Consider the following 12,513-nt stretch of genomic DNA (forward strand, 5'->3'; position numbering starts at 1 on the left):
TCATTCCAACCTGTTCACCTGAAGACAACAGAAAGATTTCCACACATTAGACAGCACCTAACTCTACATGGAAAGTAAATCAGATAGATCAGTAAATCAGTATATCAGCATACATTCACAGTTATACACCTGATATCTTTGTGCAATCAGAGTTCGGCAAAACAAGTCAAGCGTTACAGCATCAGTGAAACTTAGAGAGGGAAGAAATGACTAAGGCTGACAAGAGCCAAATGCAATCCCAAATACACTTCATAAAATTTGCAAATCAGTCATTTCCAACTCTTATCTCTCTTAAGGCAGACAGTTCACGCAGGAAGGTCAAATAATGTTTTCAAGACATTCATTTCAGGTTTGACACTGTCACTAGAAGTATGAAGCAGAATTCTATGCTGTGACTTAATCTAAGGCAAAACTGTCTGCAAAAGTCAATGTAAAAAGCTACCACTTTAACAGCAGTCTAAAGCCAACAGTACTTTCATTTTTTCATGAAAATATCTGCTAAAAGTGGGTAGCTGTGACTGGAAAACAAAAAACCAGAAGCAAAAACAATGAACTCAGGCAGTATATATTGCAAACCTGTATGCAATGGAAAACAAAATGAAGCTGTCTTATTGCAAACTAAGTCTCAAAACAGTTTAAGGGTTTCTTTGTTTCTTTTTTAACACTGAACTTTCATTTCCCAAATCAGGATATCATACATCAATGAAACCATGTGGAGTTTACATTCAAATATACTTTCTTATTCATTCTGTATAGATCCAAACAACAAGATTTTTCTTGTTGTTGAAAGCACAACAAGCACAACGACATCAGCTGTAAAATGTTTTTCATTTTTCAACACTACTTACAATGTTACCTCATATAAACAAACCACAACAATAATTTCTCTTTGTATAATTAGTCTTAATACATACAAGAAAAAGCTTACACTTCTGGGGGGGAAAAAAAAAAAAACAGTAAGATTTCACATTCATCATCCAAAAAACCAAAAATCAGAGTAAGAATTTCACATACATAGTTTCTGACAGGCATTGGCCACAACTGGAAACAGGCTGCTCTTTTTGATGGATCAGTGACAGGAGGTATGCTAATAAATGCAGCAATGAGCCATCAATACAGTATGTGTAAGTAAGCTGTTAGCACATAGAGCCTGGAAACAGGGTAGAAGAGGGGAACAAAGACAGAACTGTCCACAGAGAAATGCATTACTATATTCTGTGGTATGAGAGTTTGATGCTGAACTTATTGCATACCTCCTTAGGAATTCCTTTGACAGTATCTTTCCAAGAACACATTAATAACTCTTATCTGCATTCCTATTCACTTCATCCTTCAATTTTTAAGATTCACTGAATTACTTGGAACCTATTTTTCATCTCACTCAAAATACAAGCCAACAGTTATTCTGAAATCACCCTGCCTGGCACTCTGCAGAATAACTTTTCACTCTGTAAACCGAATGCAAACCTTTATCAGTCTGAGTTAGTGGAGCAACGCCAAACGATTCCAACACCTGTGCCCTCCTGCTTGGTGCTCCATGTATTTAGTACTACATGTTGTAGTGCCTCACTGTAGCTATGTAATATTCACTTTCAGATGGTGGCCCCAGTGTAAAGTATATCTCTACATACATGCTTTCCACATGCAGAAAAGATCTTATGATACATTCAAACTGAATAACATACTTTTGTTTTATTCAGGCTCTTTCGGTGTTAGGCCACATAAGTTGCATGTAAAATACACTATTTTCTATAAAGGCATTCCATATTTCATTTTCCCCAAACACTGGGAGACAGGCACAAAGCAATCTCATACTAGAAATATGAGAGAGCTAGTGGCTGAAGTCACTGAAATCTATTCTGCTTCAGTCACATCAAAGAATCAGGAAGGACTCCACAGGAGCCAGTACAGAGTTACACTGGTGTAGAACAGGAATGAAAATTAAATTAAAACCATTCATACTGAAATCACACTCTAGAGATTCCTCTGTCTGAAAAATCCTTAACCCAAATTGTCTGATTTATTATACATTCACAAGTCAAGGTTTGATAAGATTGTTTCAAGGGGACTCTTTCACTCAGCTAGGGATGTTTCAATCTGATTGACCAAAATACAATAAAACAGTCAATATGCTTCATTATTTATAAGGTTATTAGTCCCAGCTTAATTAGAAGATGCTCATCAGTCCTCCTACCACTTCTGCAACATGAACAACAGTTTTATCACCTCTGTTTTGCTAACAAAAGAATTCATAAAGGAATTTGCACCGCTTCACAACCAACCAAAGTGACGAAAGACACACGCTGGCGTATTTGCAGCAAGGACTGCCCTCCAATACAGCATGTCACCCACACAACTGAGTCCAGCATCCAAGTCTCTTCTTGTTCACATCAATTATAAACTTGGTTTATTACAGCAGATTTTAACCTCTTCATTTGCAGAGATAGTAAGAGGGAAAACAGTTTTCAAGAATGTGTGGCTCAAATTAAGAGTTTGAATGTTTTCCTCATCTATCTCTGACATTTAGGCCCAAAGAAATCTCAATCATTCTGCAAAAAGGGAAAAAGGAAACATGAACATTCCCTCACTATGAGTAATAGCATTCTTCTCAGCCTGCTCCATGCTAGAGTGAATCTTCATCTGTATCAATGTCACTGCTTGGTTTGTTCAATCTCTCAAATTCTTCTCCATCCTGCAAGAACCAGAAGCAGGAGAAAACAATGTGAACAAAAGTGAACTTGTTATCAATGCATAAAGAAAGGAGAGAAGAAGAAAGACTATTTTTAAGCAATCTCTGTGATGTCAACACCCAGTAATTTATCTTTTACAAGTGTGTTCAAATCTTACTCTAGTACACATATGCTAATAAATGACAACCTCTTTATCTTCAATGCTTTTTTCTGTAGCTTGATCCCTGAAAAATCTTGTAGCCCACCATCAGGAAACTTGCACACATAGTATTCTTTGTTTTTACCACATACGCTCACTTGTAAATCACAGAATCACAGAATCACAGAATCACCCGGGTTGGAAGGGACCTCAAGGATCATGTAGTTCCAACCCCCCTGCCTAGCAGGGCCACCAAACACACACATTCAGATCAGGTTGCCCAGGACCCCGTCCAACCTGGCCTTAAACACATCCAAGGACGGGGCATCCACAACCTCCCTGGGCAGCCCGTTCCAGGGCCTAACCACTCTCCTTGTATAGAACTTCCCCCTAACATCCAACCTAAATCTTCCCTCACTTCAACTTCGATCCATTTCCCCTAGTCCTGCTGTTGTCAGCCCTTTTGAAGAGTTTACTCCCCTCCTGGGTGTAGGTTCCCTTCAGGTATTGATAGGCTGCAATGAGGTCACCCCGCAGCCTTCTCTTCTCCAGGCTGAACAAGCCCAGCTCCCTCAGCCTGTCCTCATAGGGGAGACGCTCCAGCCGTCTGATCATCTTAGTCGCCCTCCTCTGGACCCTTTCCAAAATCTCAATGTCTTTCTTGTACTGAGGGCTCCACACCTGGACACAGTACTCCAGATGGGGCCTCACAAGAGCCGAGTAGAGAGGGACGATCACCTCCCTGTCCCTGCTGACCACCCCTCTCCTGATGGAGCCCAGGATCCCATTTGCCTTTCGAGCTGCCAGAGCGCACTGCTGGCTCATGTTCAGTCTCTCGTCCATCAGGACCCCCAGGTCCTTCTCTGCCGAGCTGCTCTCAAGGACCGCTCCTCCCAGCCTGTACGGGTGCCTGGGGTTCTTCCGGCCCAAATGCAAAACCTTGCACTTTGCCGTGTTGAACCTCATTAGGTTCACCCGAGCCCAGCCCTCCAGCCTGTCGAGGTCCCTCTGAATGAAATAAATGCTAAAATAAATAGTTTCAGGTACAAAAGAAAACCCCACATACTGCTCGTTAAACAAGCATCTAAAAAGGGCACCATTTATAAGTTTCAGAAAACATCTGTTGGAAGCTTAATGTTTCCTAGAATTAAATGGAGACAGCACTCTCTGCTGGTTACAACATGTATTACTGACATACAGCTGTCCACACAGAATGAAGCAATTCTTTCCCCCTTAGACTGACTTCTCAGCTCAGGTGAGTTAACTGGGATTCCTAAGGGCAAGCTCTCTGTGCCATATTAGAGTTATCTAGGTTACAGTTCAACTTAGGGAAGGGGAAAAAACAAACAAACAACACACAAAAGGCCCTGGAGAAAATGCTGTGTAAGAAACAATATTAAAATGTCTACTCCAATGTTACCATTGTGTCTGTTTGTATCTTTGACTGTTATGACAGAAATAATCTTAATAACAAATACTGATTTCTTCATGATGTGGGCTCAGCTACACAAAAATTTCAGTTCCACTTAAGTATTGTTAGTTTCCTGGCATCGATTCTAATTTCTGTATTCCCAGGGCCAGCAATATCCTCAACAGAGAATTTGCACAAAGCTGAAGTTGCTCACAGCACAGTCACTGCAGAAAAGCATTGTTTATCTGGGATTTATGAATTGAAAGAGGGTGACATGCAAAGCAATATTCAATCACTTTTGAAGGCTTTTGACAAAGAACACGGATTTCGGTGTTTCAGTTGATGAGTGATTTCAGTCCATATCCCATAGCGTAAATAGAGGGGAAATAAGAAAAAATAAATAATTAAAAAAAAAAAAAAAATCAGAGAAGACAAGCATGGAAAAGCCTTACCCCACTTGACCTCTCCCATGTATCTCCTTTGAAAAGCTTGCCCCTTTCCCTCATAGCAGTATATTCCAGGCCTCTTGGTTTACTGGCATTATAGATGAATATGGAGAGAAGCACTACAGGAGCTTCCAAAAAGAACTCTAAAGAAGGCCTGAAGTCAAAGATGACAAAAGACACAGTAGTGATGATGACAGTGGTGATCTGAGCTGTCATAACATGGAACATATTGTCTCGGAACTTCAAGATAAAGGCTACAGACAACCCCAGGAAAGCAGTGACAAATATGAGAGCCACTGAGAAGATGTTGTGCCCATAAAAGAAACCACAATTCCCTATTTGCCTCCGGTCCTTAGCCTGTAGGCCCAGCATCAGTCCATTGAACAACACTCCAAAGGCATACAGTTTGCTGTTCTGTGTGAAGATGCTTTCACCAAGCTGATCTCCATCTTTCAATATCTTTTCATTGTAGATGTTAGCCAGGGCAGAAATGAAACACTGCACTAGAATAAGCAGATGCCCCAGACTGAGTCGTAGAGGTTTCAGTGCTCCTGCCATGGTACTTGTAACATTCCACCGGAAGGTGGGAAGGAATCTTGGTGCTCCACAGCTACCATTTTCCATGCACGTTTCCTCCGGTCCAGCAGAAAAAAGGCAGTGGTTAGATGGGCTGAAAAACATACTGTGATGGAATCCATGCACAGCCAAGCTTTGCTGATGGCCTCCAGTTCCTAGTGTAAGGGCGACGATGGATAAGAATAAGATAACCAGAGATGCCCACTGTACCCAAGAGAGTTTTCGCCTAGGAGCAGACAAAAAAAGCCACGAACTTTAGAAACATGGTCACACAAATTCAATGAGAACAAACCCTATAAAGCACACACAAAACATTGTGCTTGACTACGTTTCCTTATCTGTGGCATGATGAAAAATCTTGATTTTTCAGAATCGACAGGAAAATGCCAAAACATAGCATACTTCTTTATGGCAAGGGGATCCCAACTTGGTGATCGCAGAAACACAGAATAGACAATAAACCAATGTAGAGACAACAAAAGGAAAATCTTTCAAGATTAAGTCAGTTGTAGATGCTGGCTACCTAACAACTGAAATCAACTGCTGTCCTTGTAATCACAGATTTGAAGGATTAAAAAGAAGTCAGACATTCCAATAATTCTCTCTCCAATAAACCTTTACAGCATTTCATTTTTTCCCCATGATTTTGTACATTTTTTACATATTTTATGATGGCAGAAATGTAATGTACAAGGCCTAATGTCTTATCTGTTGTAACTACTCTCTCACTCAAGCAAGTGAAACTAGTTTGTTGTGGGGGGAAAAAAAACTTAAACAAAAAAAAAAATCAAAATTCGGAAGATTAAACAAACTGTGACATCACAAGAGATATTAAACTAAAGAACTGAGTAAAAGCACTTTGGCCAAACTACCAGATGCTCTTTTGGAATATTAACACCTGTGGAAAATGCATCTTTGTTCAGACTTCACCACAAATAACTTTTCAGGTAGTGTAAGAAAGCTAATATCCTTTTCCCTATCACATGAATAACAAAGAAGAGACTTAACCTATGCAAATAAGCAGAAACACATCAGGGCAGGAACAATATTACTGAAAACACCTATTTCACTCTCATATATCTCATCCTTTCTTGCTAGATTACCTTTACATTCCTGTAAGAGCTACATTGGTCTGAAAAGATGTACTGCTCATCATTAAATATGAGATTTAACGCACAAACAAAGATACACCAACCCAAACCTTAAGTCTGATCATTCAACAGCTATAACTTGCAATCTGTGACAGGTGACCATACGTGGAGATACACAGGAGCCTCTGAAAACCTATTATTTCCAACACCTTCTTATGTAGAACACAAAGCCATTTCTCTAAGATGGTAGAGTTGCAAGAGAACAGTATTACTGTTGCTATCAGACAAAGAAAGACTGTAGTGTAACCACTGTATCTAGGCTAGAAAGACAAAATTTAAAGTTTTGTTTACCTTATTAAGTACTACTTACTTTAGCACTATCCTGAAGAGAAGAGCCGTTGTTATAATGACAAAATTTGAGAAGAGGACAGCCATTGCCTAGAAAAAGAAGAGGAACAAAGTTATAATTCAGACATGTTGATATCAGCCCAACAACTTTCAGTAATACCTTACAGAAGGGAGACCAGAGTGGAAAGCATCACTCTAGTACTGAACCTTCTTTCTTTAACAAAGTGGTAGGAAAGCATAGCCCTAAAATAACATTGGAGCATCATTTCAAAGTGCCAAAGCAGACAACGTCAGCTGCCCTTCCTCTGTTCACTGTTGCTATAACTCCATTGTAGAAGTCCACCAGATTGGTCAAGAATGATCTGCCCATGGTGAAGCTGTGCTGGCTCTCTCAGATCACTTCCTCATGAAACTACGCGGGGTCTTAAGTAAGCTGACACATGACACATCTGCCTAAGAAATCACAGCTTCATTTTATGCTTCGTGAAATTACAACTCAGTTAAAAACTCATGTTAGGTGAAAATTATGGAAGAAAATAACAATGAATGAACAGATGGAACTGGAGCTGGTAGAAATCACTCTGGAAGAAGGAGACTTAAAATTGATGTACAAATGACGTGCAAAACAATGATTGAGCTTTTGACTGAGACAAAAACACAGCATACATGGAACAACATCTCTGGTAACATTAATACAACCCAAATCGATGGAAGAATACTTAAAGTGAATTAATTTTGAGTTGCTCTATTCTGGGGACACAGGGGACATCAATCTCACATAAGTACGAATTAGAAAACAATTTACAAAAGGCCACCACACTAATGGCCTACATGCTGCCAGCATTACAAGAAAAGCTTGTAAAATTAAGTCTACCAGTAACATACATTAAATACTGAAGAATAACCGCAGTTACTGCTGAAGCTTCAAGAGAAAAGACCTCACCAAAGCAACTCTACAGTCAAGATGCCTGCTCACCTAAGTATAACATAGTCCAAAGCCTATTTAGTGTCAAAATTCACATGAAACAAAGTGTAGCCAGGCATGGCTGCCTTCTTTCAGGCATCTTGCATCTGCCTTTTCACTCTGAGGGTTTTGCAACTCCATCAAGATATTCTACCTTATAGGTATTTGGTTACCTCATTTACTATTTCTGTCTGGTTAGCCATGATGGTGTCACAGTCTTATCTACCCATCAGGTAAAAACTAAAAGACACTAAGAATTCCGAAGAAAAGTAACTCTAGTGCACATGTTCTGAGGAGAGAGAAAAGTTTTACATGTGAATGCATATGGGTGTGTGCATGCAACACAAAATCTGCAATGCACATTTAACAAGAGATTGCTCTAACTCAGCCAAATCAAGCTGTTTAAGAAAGCAATAAGTATTGTGTAGCCTTTTAAATATCAGACTTTGCTATTATAAATGCTATAGCTGAATTTCCTTCCACCAACCCCCCCCCTCCAAGAAAGCAAAGAACACAAATAAAATACCATCTACTAATGTTAAAATACCAAATTACAAAGAGTTACAGAATTAGGGGGATTATTCATTTTAATCATTTTTTTTTTCAGCCAGGTCCTATTCTAGACTCTGTTCTGTCCCTACCAGAAATGCACATCTAAAAGGACATTAGTTTAGAGAAGAAATCCTGAAAGAGAATGAACAGAAACAGTTAAACAGATTTTTAATGGTAAAAAAAAGAGTAGACAGTATCTTATAGCAAGCAGTAACCGTTTGCTTCCATGAAATTTCAAACAGATTCTGAGCCAAAAGGTACTTTAGCATAAAGAGAGAGAGAGCGCAATAAAACCATATTTCCCAAGTATACATAGATTCATTCAGAAGGCTGAATGTAGCTAGAAAAAAAAAGTATAAATAATAAAACATGTTAAACATAACTAAGTCCCATATATTGTTATATAAAAATAAAAAGTAAAAAATTGAGAGCCAAACAGTTTTATTCCTTGCCTACTCACTTCCCATTACACTTTTTTCACTTAGGGAGATTACATTTATTTGATTTTCTTTGGAATTGTTGAGGAAAGAAAACAAGTCAACATGTGAAGTCATGTAAATAAAGTGGCAGAAGCCACACAGAAAAGGGCAACTCAAGCATCAGCAACATGTGCAAATGCATTGAGAGAGAAATACAGAATTGAAGAAGCCAAAGATTGGAAAGCACAAAAAACCTGCCCCTTACTTAAGGAATTCAGCCTATTCCTAACTCACTTAGGAGAGAGAAAACGCACAGAAACATTCCTCTACTGAGAGCTGTAAAACTGGATCACTGGCAGGAGGAAGGATGGTCTAGCTGTTCAGATGACTCATTTACCTGCAAATCTTGTACTGTCAATGTAGCAATTGCTGATAGCCTACAGTCAGTCTTGTCAATTATTAACACACTAAAAGATACTTTAGTCAGTACAGGCATACTTACTGGCTGGAGGTAGGACAGCACATAGAAGACAATCAAGTTGTCCAAAAAGTAAAGAAAGGCAGGAATTGACCATTTCATGGAATTACAAAAATTCTTCCAGGAAAGACAGCCAAATGGATGATCTAAGCAGCCCTCTGGAAGGAAAACAAATCAATAGGAGAAGCAACTTTTTTATTATCAGAAGTCCATTTTGAAGCCCTCTGAATAGTCACCAGCATTCTCTGGCAACACAGAGGACAGCCCCAAGGCAGAACACACAGCTAAAACAGAAATCTAGTGTCTGTAAGCATTCACATCCTTGCTTCACTAAGGAAACTATGAAGGAATCACAGAATTGTAGGGGTTGGAAGGGACTTCTAGAGATCATTGAGTCCAACCTGCCTGCTAAACCTGCTAAAGTAGGTGCCCTACAGCAAGTCACGAAGGCAGGCACCCAGACAAGTCTTGACTATCACCAAAGGAGATTCCACAACTTCTCTAAGCAGATTTTGCTAATCTGTCCACAAGACAGAAACCTGAATTAGGGTTTCTCAAGTGGTTTCTCACGTGAGAATTAAAACAAAATTTGCAATCTCTAGCTCTGCTCTCCTTTTTTTTTTTTTCTTTTGCCATTTTGTCTTGTTCTGTTCTAGGGCTGAACAGAAACAGCAAAAAGATGCTTAGAGAATCCTTTAACCCTATCAGAGTATTTCTCCACTGGTGCAAAAACACATCATAATCATTCTTTGAGGACCAAAAAGCACTCCAGAAAGCCCCCACACAATAGTCACATCAGTATCAGCTGATTATCAATCTCATTTAGATCAGAAATAATGACATGGATGGAGGATCTGTTCATTTAGCACCCAAAGGGTAGCCAGTAACAAGCATCTTTTCAGTCATGTCTTCACAGTGAGGCAACTCCTATTACCCTTGCCCAATGCTGTGCTAAAATTTCAAAAAGATTAGATTGTCTTCATTACACTTTCTAACTCAACTCATTATCCTCATTTCTGCTATCATACAAACAACTTGAGAACATCTGAATTGAATGGAAAAATTGGAGTTATAATAAGTATGGTTATAATTGTGTATCAAAGACATAATTCCAGAGAACATTACTGTCAGGACTTCATGCCATTACATGTGAATCTATTAGTGGGAAGGTAATAAAAAAAAAAAATGATATGAAGTATAATAAATCTTAGCAAGTCAACACATCTTAGTTACTTGAAACATATGTACTCACCTTTTTTCTTAACCCATAGAGCCAGTACCACGCACAGGAACAGTTTTACTACTTCAGAACATATGTTCACTGTTGTAGGAAGATAATCATACTTGTTATCTGTGGGATTCAGCAAATTGTAAAGAGTACACCATCAGATTCCTTTTGCATTCACAACTGGAAAAGGAAATACTTTAACCCCTTCAGTCAGGATTAGACCCCCTGCTCATAAACACAAAGTGTTAGCACTCCTATTACAGATAGTCAGTTTTTGACAAGTCAGGTGCCCTTCTAGGCTGAAATCTTTCCTCATTTGCTCTCAGTTTACAGTACATTTTTTTTGGAAGAACTAACCATCATTTTTAAAACAATCAAACCAGGAAATATTTTCCCCCCCAGAGTGATAGAGTATGTTTTCCTAGTAGGAGAAAGCTTCCAGGATGACATGACCTACTTCGTGGATTTTCTTTTCTTTGACAGCATATTTTGCTAACGTTTGCTAAAAGGACAGCATATTTTGCTAACATTTGCTCTAAGACAGCTTGCACACCACTATACCACCTTCTCCTGAAGGTGCTGTGAAACAAATAAACTGGTCATGCACCACCAACAGTGTCTGCACAGTTTAATATTTGGAAATCAGCTATAAAGTAATCTACTGTCTCATCTTTTGAGGCTAATCTTCAACTGGATCAGATATCTTGCAACCTCAAATTGTTATTCTATGTTAGACACAGTGAAATTTTTGCCTCAGTTTATGTAATGGAAAACTAGGTGGAAAACTAGGTTTTGGGGTATCCGTTACACCTGAAATAACAAATCTTATTTGAAGTTCATTACGTTTATTGTCCAACAATACCTTCATTAGCAGAATATTTCATCAGAAGGATTCGACTTGAGCCCAGAGCAATGAAGACTCCTCCAAGTAGAAATGTGTAGATGGTTGTCTTGGAGCAAACTGCAGAGCGACGACAGCACTTGCTCTCCATTCTGCTGCCTTGCTGTCAGTGCCCTTTGGATGACACAACACACATATGCTATAAACAGTACTTTCAGAGGCTGATATGGTGAGGTGAAACGTCTGCCTTTTATTGCTTTATTTCATCTCAAACAAAATGGTTTGTGTTGAGAACTATAATTGCATGCTAAAATCAACATTTTATTTCAAATGAGGGCCAGCCAGGGGGAAATAAACACCTCACATACACAGTGATATCTATGGAATACTCACCAGCTGAACAAGATAAATGTTATTATAATGTATAATTATAAATGTAATTTTATAAAAAATACATGTAATATTATAATTATAATGTAAATGTATAATAACACATTGTTATTTCTCCACAGAATTTTTATGTTTGAATATACATGTACGTATATCACAGAATGGCTGGGTTAAAAGGGCCCATCCAGTTCCAGCCCCCGCCGCGAGCAGGGTTGTCACCCACCAGACCAGGCTGCCAGGGTTCCATCCAACCCGGCCTCGATCTCTTTCACAAACAGCTCCTGTTCCCGATCGCAGCAGAGAGAGTTGCACAGGGCCGCCCGCGGCTCGTCCGCTACCAGACGCGCTCCGGGCGGCTGTTTCCGCAGTTCAGCCACCCGCTAACGAAAGACGGAAGGGTGGCGGCCCCGGCACCGCCAGGCACCGGCTGTCAACGGTCTCTCGCCTCGCGCCGATCCACCTCAGCGGCTGCGCCTCAGCCTCGCGGCTGCGCTCGCCGCTCTCTGCCACGTCTCCGCCTCGCGGGCGCGGGGCAAGCCGAGCCGACAGAGGGCGGCTGCCGCCGACGCTCGGCTCTCCCCGTTCTGTTCCCACAGGCCTCGGCCGTAGCCCGTTTGAGCTCCCCGCCCCACTGCACTCAGCAGCCAGGCACCGGGCACGGCGACGCTGCCGTCAAACACACCCGTCGCCGGTGGGGAACGAAGACCGCGACCCTGTCCCTAATCCCGCTCGTTCTCTTTCTCTCCCGGTCCTCATCCCCGGCACCTTGCCCCTCTCCCGCTTCCCCACCGGCCTCACCTGCCGGGGCGGAGCCGAACGGGGCGGAACCCTCCCCGAGACGGACGGCAGCGCGCGCCCCGACTGCCCCTCCTCCGCCGCCTCATTCTCCATGACAACTACCCACGTGATCCAGGTTTACTTCCGGATTTCTCTCCCCACC

The 12,513-nt window shown here is 40.7% G+C and overlaps 1 protein-coding gene across 2 annotated transcripts; it reads right to left on the bottom strand.

Moving 5' to 3' along the window:
* Positions 1 to 809: 809 nt before the first annotated feature.
* Positions 810 to 12,467, bottom strand: SLC35A5 (solute carrier family 35 member A5). Of its 2 annotated transcripts, none has more exons than XM_042810199.1 (7): positions 12,372 to 12,467; positions 11,205 to 11,357; positions 10,367 to 10,465; positions 9,139 to 9,272; positions 6,724 to 6,791; positions 4,693 to 5,488; positions 810 to 2,692 (listed from the first exon to the last, which is right to left on the bottom strand). In XM_042810199.1, exons 2-7 carry the CDS (start codon positions 11,332 to 11,334, stop codon positions 2,624 to 2,626), a joined length of 1,296 nt encoding a protein of 431 aa, XP_042666133.1. In that variant the 5' UTR covers positions 11,335 to 11,357; positions 12,372 to 12,467; the 3' UTR covers positions 810 to 2,623. The 2 variants fall into 2 exon arrangements, with proteins under 2 accessions (XP_042666133.1, XP_042666132.1); XM_042810198.1 differs by lacking the exon at positions 12,372 to 12,467 and adding an exon at positions 11,797 to 12,014.
* Positions 12,468 to 12,513: the final 46 nt, after the last annotated feature.

This window comes from Centrocercus urophasianus, unplaced genomic scaffold (genome assembly GCF_019232065.1).
Source record: "Centrocercus urophasianus isolate 14NV4802_14NV808 unplaced genomic scaffold, USGS_Curo_1.0 seq_12, whole genome shotgun sequence".
Lineage (NCBI taxonomy): Eukaryota > Metazoa > Chordata > Aves > Galliformes > Phasianidae > Centrocercus > Centrocercus urophasianus.